Source organism: Silene latifolia, chromosome 6, assembly GCF_048544455.1.
Source record: "Silene latifolia isolate original U9 population chromosome 6, ASM4854445v1, whole genome shotgun sequence".
Lineage (NCBI taxonomy): Eukaryota > Viridiplantae > Streptophyta > Magnoliopsida > Caryophyllales > Caryophyllaceae > Silene > Silene latifolia.
The window spans coordinates 6,341,512-6,362,740 of record NC_133531.1 but is presented as its reverse complement, the minus strand read 5'-3'; the positions used below and the strand labels follow the sequence as shown (position 1 = coordinate 6,362,740).

At 43.1% G+C, this 21,229-nt stretch overlaps 2 protein-coding genes across 5 annotated transcripts in view; one reads left to right on the top strand and one right to left on the bottom strand.

Annotated features, from left to right (window-relative positions):
- The window catches only part of LOC141586182 (ribonuclease 1-like), an 84,443-nt gene that overhangs the window by 2,210 nt on the left and 61,004 nt on the right, over positions 1–21,229 (top strand). The gene's annotated exons all lie outside the window — the stretch shown is intronic.
- On the bottom strand, positions 13,274–20,110 carry LOC141586179 (F-box/kelch-repeat protein At3g23880-like). 3 transcript variants are annotated; one of them, XM_074407324.1, is made up of 3 exons: positions 19,900–20,110; positions 16,342–19,246; positions 13,274–15,160 (listed from the first exon to the last, which is right to left on the bottom strand). In XM_074407324.1, the coding sequence occupies exons 2-3, from the start codon at positions 16,390–16,392 to the stop codon at positions 13,913–13,915; spliced, it is 1,299 nt and encodes a 432-aa protein (XP_074263425.1). In that variant the 5' UTR covers positions 16,393–19,246; positions 19,900–20,110; the 3' UTR covers positions 13,274–13,912. The 3 variants fall into 3 exon arrangements, with proteins under 3 accessions (XP_074263425.1, XP_074263424.1, XP_074263423.1); XM_074407323.1 differs by lacking the exon at positions 13,274–15,160 and having other exon boundaries at positions 17,596–19,427; positions 19,900–20,083; XM_074407322.1 differs by lacking the exon at positions 13,274–15,160 and having other exon boundaries at positions 17,596–19,246; positions 19,900–20,078.

Below are 21,229 nucleotides of genomic sequence, written 5' to 3'. Positions count from 1 at the left end.
GCCAATAGAAATCCTTTAAAAACCCATCTTTTATACTATGTAGATATTTTGAGTTCATCCACTTAAACATTAAGCAAGAAAAAAGCGCAATTGCTAAATCCCGCACACCTCTTTACTTAAATCCCACACATTTTGCCCTAATATTCCATAACTACCCTTCACCATAAAAAAAAAATCTAAAAGGAGTTATTTCCCTTCTCTCTCAAAAAACTAACCAATTCATTAACCAGTCGAGAATTATGAATCGTAATTTGCACATACACAAGTAAATTCTCCATTTTATCAACAATTTTATTAATATGGTCTTTAAATTGATTTAGTTAGTGTATTTTTTTTAAAGGGTTTTTTTTTACAATTAGGGTTTGGATTGATATCCGATTAATTTGATTAAACAGTGTACCACAATTAGTTGGATAGTAATTAGGTAGATTAAATTGAAATGCAAACTCTTTTTGACAAATGATATCACCTGCAATTCTGCAAATATAAGATGTTGCACTTATTCATCGCCATATAAACTCTTTCGTTTTCGTTTTAATTGGTGCTAATCGAAGATGGTGTGTTCTCTTGATTACTTTGCATATTGAAGCATTTGCCAAATTTGGTGGCTGCAAATATTCATGCCGTCAACCATCATCGTCGGAGTACATCGTTAATGAGAGGGGGTGGGTGACTGGGTGACGATGGGGAGGATGAGATGAGTTAATTTTCTGGGTTTTTCTTTTCTTTTGTTTCTCTTTGGTGGGGGTGAGAAATGAGAGGGGTATATACGGAATAATAGGAAAAATGTGCGGGATTTAGTAAAATATTGTGCGGGATTTAGCACGTCCCTAAAAAAGTTATCATAAAACTCAAAAACATTACATATAAACTTAGTTAAATTTATATTTTGACGGAAAAAAATAAAATCTAACTTATAAATTTTAATAAGCTCAGAAAAATATACATATATTCGAAAACAAATAAAGTCGAAGGTAATAAGCTCAGAAAAATACACATATGTTCAAAAACAAATAAAGTCGAAGGTAATAAGCTCAGAAAAATACACATATGTTCAAAAACAAATAAAATCGAAGGTAATAAGCTCAAAAAGAATATACATATACTTTAATGCCAAATCGCTAAAGGGAACTGATGGGGCATATTCTGCACCGCTGACCAAGTCAACGTACTGAGCAAGGTCAAAGATATCCACAGCAAGTCAACGACTTAGACAGCCTAGCCGATGCAGCCCATCGGCTTTGTCGGCCGGTCTCGGCATGGCAACTTGCCACGGGGGGCACATACCCGCGTACTCACATCCAAGACCCCTCGGTGAGTCAACGGGGCCGCCCGACCGCCATAGAAACCTCGGCCGAGGGGTAGATCAGTCTTTCCACCTGCTAGCCACTTGGCCACTTGGCCACTACGTGACAAAAGGTGAAAGCCTATAAATACTCCTCAACCTTCATTGAGGAAAGGATCCCAAAGATACACAACTAAACCTAAATACACTATTCATCTGGTAATATCTTCCTTATCTCTCTACAATACACATTGAGCCAAGTAACAACTTATCCTTTAAGTTTACTGACTTGAGCGTCGGAGTGAGTACGCTTGGCACAAAGCCAAGCCCTCAGTTCGTTCATTGTTGCAGGAGAGGCCGAGAGGAACGATTAAGACCAAAGGAGAATCCAACTCAAGACATCATTCAACAAGCCACGGGTGGTAACTATACTTGCTCTGGAATTACACCCGGAACAATTGGCGCCGTCTGTGGGGAAAGACACTAGAAGCTAGTCACATTCATTCCCAAACAACAAAAAAAAAAAAAACAACAAAAACCCACCCAAAAAGCTAAGATGTCAAAACAACAAGACGCAGTCGTGACCGACGAAACCGCGTTCTACCACGACGATACTTTCAACAATTCTGGAGTCGTGCAGCCCTCCATCGGCGGAGTAATCCAACCAGAGTTCGGGATGCCAATAATGCCGGACACGCCGCTGCCAGCCAACCAGGTCACCATCATGGGACACGTGGTTGACATAGCAAAACTGAAAATGGTCCTGGACCTAATTAGTAATACGCCCGCTCTCACACCGTCACGCCCGACAAGAGCGGCGGAAAACGCCCGAGAGACCGGGGCCCAAAACGTGACTCAGAAATTTGAACGAGCACTGGGAGAAGCTGACCCAGCCAAGTCGCCGGGGGAGCCCAAAGTGGGCGTGGTAGACCTAAGTCCTTCCCGCACTCATGGGAGGACAGCGTCCCCGCAACACGAACGAGGCTTACCCCAAAGGAACCAGAGGAGTCCGACTCAGCAGAGTTGGAGAAGAAGTCCGAGTCGAAGAAGTCCTTCCCGCTACGAGGAGAGGAGCCGGATTAGGAATGCGAGGAGCCGATCGCCGCGTGTCGTTCGACACGTGGTCAGACAGCCCCTCAACGCCTACGTCCTAGAAGTCCAGGTGCCAACTAAGCTCAAGTTGCCACCCCTATCATACAAAGGAGATAGTGATCCAGCCGACCACGCTGAGGCTTTCGAGTCTTACATGTCGGTATGGGAGCAGCCCGATGAGGTCTGGTGCCGAGTTTTCCCAACAACTTTGCATGGGATGGCTCAAAGTTGGTACAAAGGGCTTCCCGACGGCTCGATATACTATTACGCCGACCTAAGGGACGCCTTTCTAGCCCAGTACTCTTGCAACAAGAGAAGGGCCGTGGAGACGTCGGACCTCCTAACTATCAAACAGGAGGGGGGCGAGTCTCTACGAAGTTATGTGAAGAGGTTCGACGGAAAGGTCCAGCAGATTCGGGAAATTAATCCCGAATTGGCGGCCTTCGCGCTGATGAAAGGCCTCCCAAGGGGAGACTTGAAAAATGAGCTCATCAAGTGCGGAGGCCTGAACTTGGATGCCGCCAGGAGGATGGCCGACCAGGCCATCAAGGTAGAGGACTACCACAAGACCTGGGTAGGCCCCAGCGAGGCCGAGCACTCAGAAAAGAAGAGTCACCGGGAGGACAACCCGGATGAGAGACGCCGCGACAACAACGGGTCACGGACCGATGAAAGACGCCGTGAGAATAATAGGTCGCGGTCGGACAAACCTGCCAGGAGACAGGACTCGACAGGCGCCGGGTGGAGTTCGGGAACGTACCACCAGAGGCGGTATAGTGATAAAACCCCTCTCGTCGTATCAGCCGCCGAGGTCTTTGCCCTGAGCAAAATCGAGGGCCAGAAGTGGGAGAGACCCCCCAAGCCAAAAAGTGACGGTGACACGAGCCAGTACTGTGAGTACCACGGCCACACCGGCCACTTAACCAACGACTGCCGGCATCTAAGGAATGCCATTGAAGAGCTGATCCGGAAGGGGAGCCTCGGCAAGTACGTTGCCAAAGGCCAAAAGACTGACGCCGACGGTTCAGGTAAGAAATCCGTCTTCGAACGGATAGGAGTGATCCACGTTGTCATCGGGGGCAACGAGAACGGAGGGTCCACTCACGGGTACAAACGGCACCTGAACGAGCTATATCAGGCCATCAACTTTGTGCCCAACACAGCGATCCCCGCTTCCGATATCCCCGATATAACCATCGGAAGGAAGGACTACGAAGGAGTCATCGCTCCTCACAGCGACCCACTTGTAGTCAATTTGGACATATCCAACCACCTGGTCAAGAGGTGCCTAATTGACACAGGCGCATACACGAACATCATGTTCAGGGAGTGCTTCCTCGGCCTCGGCCGAAAGTCGAGGACTTGAGCCCCGCACCAACCCACTATACGGCTTCTCCGGGGCCGGCCTGGTACCACTGGGGTCGATCAGACTCCCGGTGACGTTCGGCGAAAAGAATGCGGCTAAGAATGTCCTGGCTGAGTTCGTGGTCATCGACGGCTCGTCCGCCTACAACGTTCTCATAGGCCGAGTCACCCTGAGCGAGGCTGACGCAGTGATGTCCATCCGAGCCCTAACACTGATGTACGTCTCGGACCGGGGGGAAGCGCATAAGCTCGTCTCCAGAGACGAGAATGACGAGGTGGTCAACGTCCAGATAGCCGCCAGAGGATGCAACATGCAATCCCTCAAAGTGGCAAAGAAATCAGAGAAAGGGAAAAGTCTATCCTTACAACAGGAGGGCGACCTCATGGATGTAACTAGCGGCTGACTAGGACGTTGTGCCTTTGATAGGCCATTAGGACGCTGGTAATCTCGGGAATACTCTATGTAGCGGCGGAGGTGTCCAAAACAAATGGGCACCCCGACGCGTGTTTTTACCTAAATGAAAAATCATCCAAGTCTTCCATCAAAATGTTCATTCTTCCCATAGTAACTAGGAAGCAGCAGACGCCGACTCACACTTTCGTCATACCGACAAGAGCGGCGGTCTTTATCGATAAGAGATGTCGGCTCACACTGTCATACCGACAAGAGCGGCGATCTCATGAAGAAATAGGCGTCGTCGCAGTCACCCCAAGTAGTAGACGCCACGGCGATCCACCCCAAGAGGTTGGACGCCGTCGCAGTCACTCCAAGTGGTAGACGCCACGGCGAGCTCATGAAGAAATAGGCGCCGTCGCAGTCACCCCAAGTAGTAGACGCCACGGCGATCACCCCAAGAGGGTTGGACGCCGTCGCGATCCTCCAAGTGGTAGACGCCACGGCAGCCTCATGAAGAAATAGGCGCCGTCGCAGTCACCCCAAGTAGTAGACGCCACGGCGATCCACCCCAAGAGGTTGGACGCCGTCGCAGTCACTCCAAGTGGTAGACGCCACGGCAGTCTCATGAAGAAATAGGCGCCGTCGCAGTCACCCCAAGTAGTAGACGCCACGGCAGTCACCCCAAGAGGTTGGACGCCGTCGCAGTCACTCCAAGTGGTAGACGCCACGGCAGTCTCATAAAGAAATAGGCGCCGTCGCAGTCACCCCAAGTAGTAGACGCCACGGCAGTCACCCCAAGAGTTTGGACGCCGTCGCAGTCACTCCAAGTGATAGACGCCACGGCAGTCTCATGAAGAAATATGCGTCGTCGCAGTCACCCCAAGTAGTAGACGCCACGGCAGTCACCCCAAGAGGTTGGACGCCGTCGCAGTCACTCCAAGTGGTAGACGCCACGGCAGACTCATGAAGAAGCGAATCTTTCTCACACTGTCACACCGACAAGAGCGGCAATCACGACCATCGCAGTTGATACTCGCAAAGCAATCAAAATGCCTTAGAAGCGTTAACACGATTGAGATACGCGCTCTAGACTGCCTCGGCCAAGCCGAGGCGGAAACAAAAGAGACACTCAATTAATAACGTAAGGAGACAACCCAGACGAAGACAGAGACGCTAAAAGTACAGTTGAGGCTCAAATACTAGCGCAAGAAAAAGAAGTAAGATAAAAACCTCGGCCAGGCCGGAGGCAGAGGAAACGAGCTCTTATTAAAAAATGTTCAACGAATTACAAGAAATTACAAGGACAAACCAAAAGACAAAAGGCTACGGATATCATCTCCCTATGTCTGCCGTTGCTCGCCATCAGCAGCGGTAGCAGCACTTTCTTCGAGGGGCAACCCAGTAGCTCCCTCAGCAGCCTCAGCTTCAGCAGCCCCAGCCTTAGCCTCGGCAGCCTCAACTGCCCTTGCCCAATCGGCTTCCTTCTTGGCCGCTTTAGCCTTCTCAGCGATAGCTGCCGCCTTCTCGGCCGCTTTTTGCTCTATCTTCACTCTCGCCGCCTCCTTGACCCTCTCCTCCACGGCTTTCTCCTTAGCTTCGAGCTTATCGTCAAACAGCTCGTCATATTTGTCCCACGGAAAGGAACCTTCAAGAGGAAAAAGCTCCTCAATTACTTCCCCGGCAAATGCCTTCGGCGGATCCGGAATCGGAACACAGGTCAGGGAGCATTTTGGTTTGGAGCATCTCAATGTCGTCCTCCTTTTGCCTGATGATGGCCTCCTTGCTCCGGATCACCTTCCCCTGGATCTGAAATTTGCCCCTAAATTCATTCCTCTGCTGGAGATAAAGGTCGGCATGCCTCTGAACAAGGTCACACTTCTCCAAAGAACTTTGCAACTTCGGCCGCAGCAGCCTCGACCTTGGCTCTCTCAGCAAAGACCTCCTTTTCAGCGTCCTCCCTAAGCTTTCTCTCAGCCAAGAGCGCTTTCTCGACATCTCCCCTAAGCCTTTGCTCATTGAGGAGATCCAGCCTCGCCTTCGCGGCCACCTTCTTAGTGACATCAAGCTCAAGAGCGGACTGAGCCACGGCCTTCTCTTGCTCTATAATGCGAGCACCGGCCAGCTCGTTCCACCTCGCCAGCTCCTCGACCAACCTCGCACCTCCCGCCACGAGCCGGAGGGGAAACCTTCTGGGATGAAGGGTCAACAGTGACATTTCGATCACTAGTCTGCGGTCGGGAAAGGGAAACCTTCTGGGATGAAGACCCAATGGCGACGTCATGATCATCAGCCTGCGCGGGTTTCTCTTCCACTTGCTGCTCAATAGGAGCGGCGACTGACAGCGGCTGATCTACAAAATTTAAAGAAAGCATCAGTATCAACATACATCGACATGCCGAAGAGCCTGTCATCGGCAGCGCCTGATGAACCGGCTAAATCTGAGCCACCGGATAGATCAGTACCGTGCTTGGCCTTCTTGGCCGAAGGGCGCATCTCCTCGTCAGCAGCAGAAGCAACGGCAGCGGTAAAGGTTGTCTGCTTTCTCTTACGGACAAGGGGAGACCCCTCCTCCTCGTCAGAATCATCCCCATTAGAGATGTAAACGATCTCCACCGTCTCCTTCTGAACAGGGGGGATGGAAGGTGGAGCCGATGTCGACGCCATCACCGCCGAAGGCTTTGTTTTTCGAGTATGGCGCGGCATGTTACTAACAACCTTCGCCTGAGCCTCCACCGCATTCAAGCTTTTCAGCCGCTGGTCCATAAGATCATTCGGCGACGTCCTACGGTCATGGGCCAGAGCCTTGGGGTGCAGGTTAGCAACGGTTTTGTCTTTGTGCAGCCCCATTCTCCGGAGGATATCCTCAGACAAGTCCCGTCCAAAGTGGTCTGCGAAAAAAAAAAAGCAAGAATTAAGTAGAAGAAATAAATCGAAGTTCGAAAAACAGAACATTAAGAGCGGTGATGGGCCTCACACCGACCCCCTACTCACTCCCCGTGCTAGGGCGGTATGAGGCCGACATGGCAAAGCGGCTCATCTCGAAGAATGATCTCGTTGGGGGAATCCATTTTTTCGACACCCCACCCTTGTCCGCCTCAAAAAGCCTCATCGCGCTTCTCATCCTCGAAAGAAGGACCTTGCGGCATCCATCTTGAGCTTCTTCCGGTGACCCATCCGTCATGCTCCGCCTTAGTCTCACACCGCAAATTCACTTGGTGTTGAAAGGAGAGGGCGGGGATAGTCATCCGGCACCTTAACATACACCCACCGATCTCTCCAGTCTTTACAAGAAGTAAGTTTGTCAACAGAAACATAACCTTTCTCCGTGTGCACACTGTACCAACCGACGCGGCCAGCGATTGACGGCTGGAGATAATGAAGCCGGCGGAATAAATTCACCGTCGGGGCCTCCCCCTTGAAGAGACAAAGCCACACAAAGCCGACTATCGTCCTCATGGCCAACGGATGCAGTTGGGCCACGGCGACGTTCATAGCCTTAATGATGGCCATCACGTACTCATTCAGCCGGAAACCGAGCCCGAACTCCAAGTGTCGCATGTATACGCCGGTATGGCCCGGCGGAGGGCAACAGACGGCTGACCCTCCTCGGGGATAACAATCTTGTACCCCCTGCCAAAAAAGAAATGGCCCTCGAAAAATTCCTCACCAGAACAACTGGCCAACTTATGGGTCCAAGTTCGGTCAACGCGCACCTTGCAGACATCACCGTGATCCATAACGTACCCCCTCACCTCTTTGGGACGAGCCTCTTCAGCATCATCACCAAAATCGTCTGCGTCATCATCGACATCAGAGTCATCCTCCCATTCCTCCAAAATTCGAGGATCGACTTCAGGAGAAGGAGACCTGGGGGCCCCAGGCCTTATCAGAAGGGCGTCCAACTTCTCCCCCTCATCAAGACGCGACGGGGAACCCCCCGGCGCCGGCCTACTAGGACCGGCATCAGCAGAAGACATGTTTACCATAAAGACTTACAAAATTAAGAAATTGAAAGTTTGTTTGTTTACCTTGAAGAAAAACAATCGCCGGAGTAACAATTCTGAAAAATCGAAGACAAAGAAAACCCTTGAAAATTTAGAGAGAAGAAAATTTTGGAGAATGAAATTGGTGGCCAATTTCACGGGATAACTGCCCTATTTATAGGGAAAAGCCCATGAAGAAGGACCAATCAGAAAACAGCCCATGAAGCGTCAACCAATCAGCGTGCAGACACGTGTCGGACATGCAACCACGGGATGTCAATCGTCGCAACAGTTAGACATCAATCAATGCAACAGTGACCAAGCGTCTTCAGCACGCCCATTCATATCTCTCCGCCTATTCACCTTCCTCAACAAATTCCCAAGCATCGTCCCTCCGCCGGCCACATGGTCAACCAAGCTAAGTAGCGCCGGCCGGGGGCAATCAAAAACAACCGGCACACCCAATCCTAGTATCGGCCAACGTCACTTTCTTTTCCACATCGGATGCCCTTTACACATCCATGTGGAGGGGGGATATGGTACGGCCTAAGAAAGACCAGGCCGAGGTAAGAGAAGCCGCCGCAGAAGAAGCCGATGCAGAAATTTTCCGCAAGTTACTTACGCAGAATATACGCTCAAACGTACATCGGAGCCCATACCACGGCATAGACTACGGCGGGGCAAATTGATGGGGCATATTCGCACCGCCGACCAAGTCAACGTGCGAGCAAGGTCAAAGATATCCACAAAGAAGTCAACGACTTAGACAACCCTAGCCGATGCCCATCGGCCCATCGGCCTGTCGGCTGGTCTCGGCATGCCAACTTGCCAGCCGGGGCACATACCCGCGTACTCACATCCAAGACCCCTCGGCGGTGAGTCAACAGGGCCCGCCGGCCTGCCATAGAAACCTCGGCCGAGGGGTAGATCAGTCTTTCCACCTGCTAGCCACTTGGCCACTACGTGACAAAAGGTGAAAGCCTATAAATACTAGGCAACCTTCATTGAGGAAAGGATCCCAAAGATACACAACTAAACCTAAATACACTATTCATCTGGTAATATCTTCCTTATCTCTCTACAATACACATTGAGCCAAGTAACAACTTATCCTTTAAGTTTACTGACTTGAGCGTCGGAGTGAGTACGCTTGGCACAAAGCCAAGCCCTCAGTTCGTTCATTGTTGAAGGAGAGGCCGAGAGGAACGATTAAGACCAAAGGAGAATCCAACTCAAGACATCATTCAACAAGCCACGGGTGGTAACTATACTTGCTCTGGAATTACACCCGGAACAGGAACTTAGGCCGTATCTTTGCACAGCCATGGGTCTTGCCAAACAAAGGGCAATGTGACCCAGCAAAAGAGATTATTATTTTTGGTGTTGACGATGAGTATTCCCTAGAGATTATTATAAGCGCACGGAATAGTGCAATCTATTTGTTCCATTTACTATTTACTACTGTAGCAATTCCATACTGCTCTGCTAGAGTGCTAGTCCCATAAATTTTAAATCAGAGTTTAGGATACGTATTCTAAATCATGATTATATGTCTCTAGACTCCGTGGATAGGACTGTAAGAGTGTGCACAAACCGAATATGACTCGTTTCTAATCCAAACCTGCATTTCATATGACTCCATGGATAGGCTTCATATTTGCTTCTATTTTAATCTCGGATGTTTAATTATCAACACAAGTGTCTCTTTATATAGCGATTGTATGAATATAATTGATTGGGACGTCTAACGTACCATGCAAATTAGTGAGTGTATGCTATGCTAGACGTCATGTTGGTTATATATCGTTTTCATAGGCAACGTTGCAAGCACACTAATTTGATATTGTATGTGACGTCACCGTTTATCGTTAGGGGAGCGAATTTCCTCGTCATGCCATTGGCAAATCACCGCCACCTTATAGTCATTAGTTGTATTATCAAAACCAAACCCGATGTTCAAACATACAGGCTCTTGCTGATGAAATTGCATTAAAGCGTAATCTTTAAAACCCAACAAATGCATTGGAAAAGGAAAAGAGATTTGGGGGTGAATGTGTTTATACTCTCGAGTTGCCGGGTTCCACAGAGTCAAGGTGCCAACCCACCTATCAATCAAACTTCTGAATATGCAATAAATTCCATTAACAGGTCCAAATATTTTGATTCGCCTAAGAAAACTTGTAGGACCCGTATAACCTTCTTCCACCACCAAAGGGGGCCATTCTACATCTTCATCGAACCCTTCTTCCTCCAAAAATGGGGGCCATTCTAGATCTTCAAGTTTTTCAAGGGTGTGACGATCAACAACGGATATGACATAAGTTTCAGTGACGGGGTCTTTGCGGTAACACAAGAGTTTACCACTTCTCCTGGTTTCACCAAGACGACAGTGGTACTCTACGAATTGAGGGCTTTGAATGACAGAAAGCCAATGCTTGCACACACATTTGAATCGCAAAAGAGATTTTACGGGTAATAATACAAAAATTAGGATCAACAATTCATCCGGCAACTCCATATTCTGAAATATTAAAATGAGTAAGCAACATAACCTGAAATTAAATATCCCGTACAACTCTACTGCCAAGTGTTCAGGGCTCTCGCAAAGTGCGGGGTAAGGGCCGAAGGGGGTTGGTTATACATAGCCATAATTCTTAGTTTCGCTAAATAAGAAAGGTAATACACAAATTCTCAGTTGTGACGGTCTATATCTGTCACAAGTGAGACCTATTGAGGTAATATTATACTCCCTCCGTCCCGGTCATTTGTTATCGTTTTGTTTTGGCACAAAGACCAAGGAAAGAGGAAATGACCAATTGCTAAATGACATGTGGATGAAATTGAGTATGAATGATCAAATTGTTCATCAAATGCAATCCTAAAATAGAAATGACAACAAATGATTGAGACACCCAAAAATGAAAAAGGACAACAAATGACCGGGACAGAGGGAGTATTTAATACTCCTATTAGATAAATAAATTAAGCCTTGATTGGATACCAAAAAAGGAGGGAAAGGGAGGGGAGGGGGAAGGAGGAAAAAGAAAGGGAGGGAAGGTAAAGGGAGGGAGAATGGAGTTGGGTTATTTTCCCTCCAAATCTTTCATTTGTTGGAGGGAAAGGGAAAAGAATTTGGCTTGGAGGAGGTAAATGGAGGGATCCATTTTCCCTTCCTCTAAATCACTCCACCTCCATTTTGCTAACCAAATAATGAATTTCTCATCCTTCTAAATCATTTTTATATGAATGACACTTTCAGACAGCAATAGACAAGTGCATTGTATTCAAAACCGATTAATAATAACAAACGAATACGATGATAAATCTCCGTCCCGATCAATTGTTTAACTTTGATTAAAATATACCAATTACAAAAAATATAAAAGGTAAACAAATGATTGAGACGGACAGAGTAGCATATAACAATGGCATAATTCAAGAGATTATTAGATCAAAACACACATACCAATTCCAGGATTTAGAAGAAATGGATTATACTGGCACAATTACGATATCATTCCTTTGTTCGCCAACCCCTCATTTTATCATGCTTCTTGTTAGTATTCGGGTATTAATGCCGGTGGAATGGGAGTAAGAATACACTGTATTTTGTACGATTTTCTTTCTATTTACTTCCATTTTTTCTTGCAAAATAACCGAGGGAGGGGTTTTTAGTTCCACAAATTTATGGTAAGACGGATTCTTTTAATTGGGGCTGAACATCGGCCCAAGATCAGGGCAAAAATCGAAAAAATAGATTTAGTGGACCGAAAACCAGGCCTACAAGTTTTGGTCCTGGATTGGAGTAATTCCGAATTTTTTGGTTCGGTCCTGTTTTTAACTAAAAGGGATCAAAAGTACAATTTGTTGCTATTTAATACTCCTTTCATACCAGAGCAATGGTAACATTGACTGTTTTACCACTATTTATGGTCGTTGAGAATTTTCGATATTATTCTTAATCTATAAGACAAAATATAGTCATGTGAGATCTTGTTTGATTTATCGTCATAAATGCTATAAGAATATCAAATTTTTATAATTTTTAATAATACGTAACAAAAGATATTTACGTTGCAAAATGTGTCTCGACAAGTGTGAAAAAGTCAATGTTACCATTGGTGTGGTATGGAGGGAGTATAGGCTTATTGAATTTAAATTCATCAAATCAAATCAAATAGGTATTTGAATTATTGTTTAATTTAAATAATTATTATAATTATAATTGAGTTTATACTGAGATTCTAGCATAAATAATTTGATACATTTGATTCGAACCTAAAATAATCGGTTTTGGACCGTACCAAACTGAAAACCGTAACTTCAAATAATAAGGACTGTGGACCGAGCCTAAAAGAATTTAGTCTGGGTTCAGTTTAGACCAAATGTTTAACACCCAATGAGGTTATAAGATTGATTTGTTCCCCATCAAGAAAATAAGAGACTTGTGATATGTTTATAGGAAATATTGACAAAAATAATCTCACCTTTCACCTATTTTTCTCAAATAATCTCACATTTGGTTAATCCCATAATAATCCCCCATTGTACTCTATCTTCACAAAACAAGCCATACAAAAACATACCTGCAATAACAGGTCATGTGACCATTTCTCGCCCTTCACTCTTTTAATTTCCTTCAAGTACCTCATCTTTAACCTCCGGTCTCCATTCATTCATTACATAATAACAAGGCCTTTGTGTGTGAGACATTCATATAAGCTCACACACTTATAAGACGTTCTAGAAGTAATTCGTCCCCCTAACGATAAATCGTGACATCACACACAATATCAAATTTGTGTGCGTGCAACGTTGCCTATGAAAACGATATATAACAAACATGACGTCTACTAATACGCACAAAATTTGCATGGGACGTTAGACGTCCCAATCACTTATATTCATACAATCACTATATAAAGACACTTGTGCTGTTCATTAAACATCCGAGCCAATATGAAGCCATTATTAATACACATTTATATTATTATAATTATTATCATTTTTGTCCCGATTATTTGTTTACCTTTGATAAAATCTCTTTCTAAAAATGAAAAAAAAGATGATTATCCCTTGCTAAGAACGAAACACAGATAATTAAGACACAACCAAAACCCTACTTTAGCAGCATGGTTTTGGTTCAATCTAGGCCTCCAAACTTATGTTAATCCCGGTTCGAGCCAAATAATTTGCGACAACGATACAGGATCGTACGTCCAAGTCCATGCTCCAAAAATCCATTTGGATCGGCCAACATACTTTAAGACGGTTCTTCACTGGAAGAATGAATTTGACATTCTAGTTAGAAATCTTTTTTTTTCCGGCAATTGGTAAGCAAGAACGTCTTACATATTAACCGCTCTTCTAGCTAACTTATGAGCTACTTTATTACAATTTCTAGATATCATGAAATCTTACCCGTGCGAAACTAATAGCATGATTTAAAATTTAAATTACTCGGCAAAATGACATATTTATTTATGTTTTAAAATTTAAATTACAAAAATGAACTGCTTCCTGACTTTGTTTAACCTGGCTACGAAAAGATCGCGACGTACTTTGTACAACGAGAGCAAAAAAGATTCAAAACCCAAAACTAACGATTCTTTGGCTTCATTGAAAGCGAGAAGTTTCATGATTAAAAGTAAAAGAAGAAAAACGGAGGCTGCAATATAAACCTAAGAATCTAGACAACAGCAGCATTTCTACAGTTCTACCTGCACCAATGCAGGTCAGACCAGACAGCCTATGTAATATTTTCCTGAAATAGGCAACTGATTTGCTACATTACACTGGCTTTAATGGCGTAAGTGTTTCCACGTATTTCAAAATCCCAAGAGACCCGCAAATGCCATGAGACGTTGAGCCTCTCATTCCATACATACGATGTTTTTTCATACAATAATCGTCATCCATTCCCAATGAGACGAGTTGTCCATTCTGATCATCAAAGAAAACCCGGTCATCACAAGGAATCCCTACAGGACTCCAACCATTAACCCCTCGGAATTTAAACATTTTGGCCCAAGAATTCTCAACACCATATTCCATCATCATCCATACCTCGACATCTTCAGAAGAAGGATAGTCCAAGTAATGACTAGAAATCCCGGCTATAGTGTCTCTGAGCTCCCACACACTCCAGTAAAGCGGGAAATTTGACGGGAGAGGAGGTCCCTTCATTAGTTGCAAAGCTTCACTTGTCATGTCGAATGTAAGGATGTTATAGCAATCATTCGACTTGCAGCAAGCCCAATGAAAAACACCATTGCGCAGGCAATGAGAAACAGGTGGGTCTGATATGAGTAACGGAAAAGGGGGGTCTAAACCTTCGAAAGCTGGATGTGGATCGTCAACACAGTTAAGAGAATAAACAGTTCTCCAAGTATCAGAGGCATGATTATAAACCCTGAGATGCCAATGTTGATCTTCACCCGTATCGAAGTCCGCCCATTGGCAGATAACAACCACCTTATAGTCATTAGTTGTATGATCAAAACCAAACCCAATGTTGAAACTTTCGGGAAAGCAAACTTGGGGGTGAATGTGTTTGTACTCTCTAGTTGCCGGGTTCCATAGAGTCAAGGTACCAACCCACTTATCAATCAAACTCCGGAATATGCAATAAATTCCGTTCACAGGGCCGAATATCTTGATTCGCCTATGAGAAATTTCATTAAGCTCAATACCTTCTTCCTCCCAAAATGGCGGCCATTTTGGATTTTCATCAAGACAAGGCCATTCTGGATATTCAACACCTTCTTCTTGGAAAAATGGGGGCCATTCAAGATCTTCAAGTTCTTCAAAGGTGTGACGGTCAACGACAGATATGACATAAGTTTTGGTAACAGGGTGTTTGCTGTAACACAGGAACCTATCCCTCCTGGTGTCGGAGAGACGATAGTGGCTTTCTATGAAGTGACGGCTTTGTATGACAGAAAGCCAATGTTTGCAGACACATTTTAAACGCAGAAGGGATTTTACTGGTAATAGTACCAAAATCAGAATCAACAATTCTTCCGGCAACTTCATCTTCTGGAATTTCAGACAGAGTAAACAACATAATCAGGTCTCGCATGATATAAACACAATAGATTCTTATTTGTGAGAGTCACAAGTTTTTTAAATATTGTTAAAAGGAAAGGGGCCGCGCGACATCACAAGGTTCTAACCGTCACACTATGTCACTATACCATTACCACCACACAAAATTCAACAATTGTAGTTAACATAAATGACGTAAGAATCACACTCCCTCTGCCTCAAACCCTTTAATTAAAATACGCTCTCACAAAAAAAAAAGAAAAAAAAAAGATTGGGACAAGGAGAGTACTCAAAAATATAATTGAGGAAGCTATCTACAATAGATGGGTAGCAATTCAGCATTTCAAAAAACATAGTCGAAGATTCTAAACTCAACATAGGTATAGCAAATTTCAGAAATTAATCAAAATCACATAACATCGTAAAATGTCGATACTATCAAATACTCTGTAATAAACAACATACGAATTTCACGAGGAATTATAATTCAAATCCGCAAGGTATTATTATCGTGATCATCAACGCCGGGATAGCCAGATTTTTTATTTTATTTTATAGAATAATAAGAGTGTAATTATTTATTTATTTTTTCTAAATTGAAAGTGAAAATTTCCCTGATCTGAGTTTGTATTTCATTCTCAATTTATACAAATCCTAGAAGTATGAATACAATAAATACTATAACTCTGGGAAATTACAAAATTACACTATGCACAATACTAACTACACTATATACAATGCAATGGGAATTGGGCAAGGACTATGGGGAATAGCATATAATCCGGATAGCTTGAACGAAATTTTAATAGTTAAACGAATGCCAATGAAGTTCAATTCAAATACGTATTTGATTTATACTCAGCCGATTAGAATGATCTGCAAACTACATCAATCGGCCATGTTGTGCCAGGAGTCCCAACAGACATTACTCTCATTTACGAGAAAGTCGTCTATGCAGTATGCCCCCAACTGAACTGCTTCAAACTTTAGCTTAACTCTTACCTAGAACTCAGTTTCAGTTGATCAATCGAAACTGACACTTAACTTTGAATTATAAGCGACTTAATCATCTTCCCCTATCATATAACGTATATACAGAACAACAGAATATGTTTTATACTAACTCTGAGGGCAAAGTTTCAAGATAAGAAAAACAAGATAAATAAACTTACCACTAACACTCCGCGTCTCCGCCACTGCTCTTCATACAGCTTTGATAGCATTGTCTTCAATCACTATAAAATCTTGTGACCATAACCAACTACAACTCATAACAACTCGGAGCCAGATATCTATTCAATCAACTTAACCTGTTTGTGTACGACATGACAGAGGAGTTTAAAAAGTTTTCACGTGTGAAACTAACTCATTAATATCCCTAAAATTAACTCAGTTAACATACGGAGTATAAGACTGTCTTACATAAGATCGTCTCATACAAGACTAGTTAAAGGATGACATAACAGGATGGTAGAAATTTGCCTGCTAAACTGACTTGAGCGTGGTAAGGGTTTCGACGTAGTCCAAAATCCCAAGAGTCCCACGAATGCCTTCACTCGTTGAGTAAGTCGTTCCATAGACATCATGTTTTTGAACTTGACGATGCTTATCAGAGCCAACTGAGAGGAGCTGTCCATTCCAATCATCAAAAAAAAATCCTCTCATCGCAAAGGGTCCCAATAGGAGACCAACCATTAACCCCTTCGAATCTATATAGAATGGCCCAAGAAGTTTCGACACCATATTCCATCATCATCCATACCACAACATCATTCCGATCATGGGAAGTACCCACACCACATGAAACCGCTGCAATAGTCTCTTTGAGCACCCACACACTAAAATGCCGTCTGAGATGTGTTGGGAGTGGTGGTCCCTTCATTAATCACACCCTATGTTTACGCTCCTATAACAATGGTTTTTATATGTGAATTCCATGTCCAGGTCTTAACCCTGGAGGAAGTTACCAGGAAAACGCTATCAAAACGGCCATTGAAAGCCAAGTTTAATCGGACATAGTACTCGTGTGTGCAAGCAAGACGCCTAACCCTAAACAACAATACCTGGTGGAAGTTCAAATCTGTGTTGATCGTCTGGGAACTCAGGTTACGTCTTGCGCAGCAATGGGTCTCACGGGAGGAAAGCAATGTGACACTAACATTCTGATTACAATAGCTGCATAATAATCTCAGTAAAACAGTAAGTAATGGAGAAATAGTATCAGTTGATAAGCTGCCTAGTACAGAGTGATAAATAATGGTGTAATAATTTCAGTAAATGATCAACTTTCTATGTGAAAACAAAAACCGTGAGGTTCCGACTTTGAATCAGTTGAGGCCATTGCAAACCAAGTGGTTCTGACTTTGAAACCAGTTGATCCGAGTCATTCGTGGCTTAATAAATCATAAACCAAGACTAGAGAGTTAGTAAATCCTTAACTCACTGAAAAACAAAGAGTTTCAGTACAAAGTGTAAAAGAAAAAAATAAAGACTGCATAAACCTACGTCGCAATTCAACATTGTCCTCAACTGATTTGCTACACTACACAGGCTCTATGGTAGCCCGAATGAGATAAAAGAACTCCAATGTTAGACTCACATTCCCAATATCTATGCAATCATCAACCCTATGAATAAATAAGGAATTCATAAAGGTCTACGTTGATCTCATAATATAAGACCGTCTAACACAGGACTCACTCACTGATATGACACCACATGAAGATAGGATATGCGGCTTGTAGCTGACTACACTGGCTTAAGTAGTTAAGACTTAAGTGTAGTAAGGGTCTCCACGTAATCCAAAATCCCAAGAGTCCCACGGATGCCGTTATGCGTTGAGTAAGTCATTCCATAGACATCATGTTCTTTAACTTGATGATCTTCATCAACGCCCAGCGAGATGAGATGACCACTCTCATCATCAAAGAAAACCCGGTCATCAAAAGGGATCCCAACAGGAGTCCAATTGCTAACTCCATTAAATTTAAAAAGCATGACCCAAGAATCATCTACGCCATATTCCATCATCATCCATACCTTAATATCTCTCAGAGGATCATTCAAAGAATCATTCAAAGGATCATATGTAGAAATAACCGCAGCAATAGTGTCTTTGAGCACCCATACACTCGAGTGCACTACGAGATGACACGGGATAGGTGGTCCTTTCATTAATCGCAAAACATCACTAGTCATGTCAAATGCAAGGACAGCATTGAAACTATCATTACCAAGGCCAACAGAACAAGCCCAGTGAAACACTCCATTGAGCAGGCAGTGAGAAATAGGCGGATCGTAATTCATTTGTGGAAAAGGGGGGAATGAACCTTCAAATAACGGATGTGGATCGACTAAGCGGTTGAGAGAATAAACAGTTCTCCAAGTATCCGAGGCATGGTTATATACCCTGAGATGCCAGCGTACATCCTCGCCCATTTCCTCATCATGCCATTGGCAGATCACCACCACCTTATAGTCATTAGTTGTATGATCAAAACCAAACCCGATGTTCAAACATACAGGCTCTTGCTGATGAAATTGCATTAAAGCATAATCTTTAAAACCCAACAAATGCATTGGAAATGGAAAAGAGATTTGGGGGTGAATGTGTTTATACTCTCGAGTTGCCGGGTTCCACAGAGTCAAGGTTCCAACCCACCTATCAATCAAACTTCTGAATATGCAATAAATTCCATTAACTGGTCCAAATATTTTGATTCGCCTAAGAAAACTTGTAGGACCGGTATAACCCTCTTCCACCTCGAAAGGGGGCCATTCTACATCTTCATCGAAACCTTCTTCCTCCAAAAATGGGGGCCATTCTAGATCTTCAAGTTTTTCAAGGGTGTGACGATCAACGATGGATATGACATAAGTTTCAGTGACGGGGTCTTTGCGGTAACACAAGAGTTTACGACTCCTCCTGGTTTCAGAAAGACGACAGTGGTACTTTACGAATTGAGGGCTTTGAATGAGAGTAAGCCAATGTTTGCAGACACATTTGAAACGCAAAAGGGATTTTACGGGTAATAATACAAAAATTAGGATCAACAATTCATCCGGCAACTCCATATTCTGGAATATCAAAATCAGCAAGTAAGCAACATAACCTGAAATTAAATATTCCGTACAGCTCTATTGCCAAGTGTCCAGGGCTCTCGCAAATTGCAGGGTAAGGGCCGAAGGGGGTCGGTTATACATAGACATAATCTTCGGAGTTGTTTGATTGCCTTTTAAAATTATGGAACTCCAATCCCTAGGTAAGTGAGAGTACCGACATGAATTGAAGTTCCCACGTTCAACCAAACAACATTTATACAATTACGTGATTTTCAAGTTCATATGAATTTAATCTTCCCGGGAATTCTATCTTACTACGGCGAACAAAACGATTCCTTAGTTTCGCTACATAGAGAGACTGTTACTGTATGAACCAAAATGAAAATTGGGTTGAGTATTACATCGAATACATCAAACATTACCACCACAAAATTTACAGCAATCATTTTTATATGAATGACACTTTCAGACAGCAATAGATAAGTGCATTGTATCCCAAAACCATGAATATGTAAATCTTCATCCCGATCATTTGTTTAACTTTGATTAAAATATCACATATAAATATGTAATATAAAAGGTAAACAAATGATTGAGACGGACGGGTAGGCCGGTAGCATATAAACAATAGCATAATTGAAGAGATTATTAGATCAAAACACACATACCAATTTCAGGAATTGAAGAAATGGATTATACTGCCACAATTATGATATCATTCCTTTGTTCGCCAACCCCTCATTTTATCATGCTTCTTGTAACTTGTTAGTTTTCGGGTATTAATGCCTTAATAGGGTGGAATGGGACTATGGGGGTAAGAATCCACTCTATTTTCTAGAGAAAAATGATCATACATCGGATGTACTACATCCAACTTTTTTATTTTTTGAGCATATAAGTATATTTTTTTGAGCTTATTACCTCAAACTTTATTTGTTTTCGAGCATATGTGTATTTTTTTGAGCATATTAAAGTTTATATGTTAGATTTTAATATTTTTTCCGTCAAAACTAAAATTTAACTATATTTATATGTAATATTTTTGAGTTTTATTGTAATTTTTTAGAGCTTAATATTTAAGTGAATAAATTCAGAAACTTCATAGTGAAACTCAAAAACTTTAAAACAAAACTCAAAAACTTTATTATAATGCTCAAAAACTATAGAACTGGAGGTAGTACATCAGATGTATAATCCTCTTATTGCTATTTTCTACCATTTTCTTTCTATTTACTTCCATTTTTTCTTGCAAAATAACCGAGTGAGGGGTTTTTAGTTACACAAATTTATAGTAAAACGGATTTTTTTAATTGGGCCGCTCCAAACCAGATCGGCGCAAAAATCGAGAAAAATAGATTTACTGGACCGAAAACCAGGCCTACAAGTTTTGGTCCTGGATCGGACCAATTCCGAATTTTTTGGTTCGGTCCTGTTTTTAACTTTTTTTTTTTTTTTGGTGCAATAGAGGGGCGAACCCCGAAAACTAGTTATTAACTATTACACGGGGAATAGCAACCCCAAAAATTTCCTCTCGAAGGATAGGACGAAGAGCGATAGGTGGAGAGTCTAAATAAGTAACAGAAGTACTAGATGTGATGCCCTGATTTGCAAGCCAGTCGCTTGCTCTATTCGTTTCTTTCTGTTTTTAACTAAAAGGGATCAAAAGTACAATTTGTTGCTATTTATTATAGGATTATTGAATTTAAATTCATCAAATCAAATAAAATAGGTATTTGAATTATTGGTATAATTATAATTGAGTTTATAGTGAGATTCTAGCATAAAATATTTGATTCATTTGATTCAGACCTAAAATGATCGGTCTTGAATCGGACCAAACCGAAAACCGTAACTTCAAATAATAAGGACTATGGAGCGGGTCTAAAAGAATTCAGTCCGGGTTCATTCTAGACCAAATGTTTAACACTCAATGAGGTTATAAGATTGATTTGTGTAACATCGAGAAAATAAAGGACCCTTGGATCCCGAGAACACAGT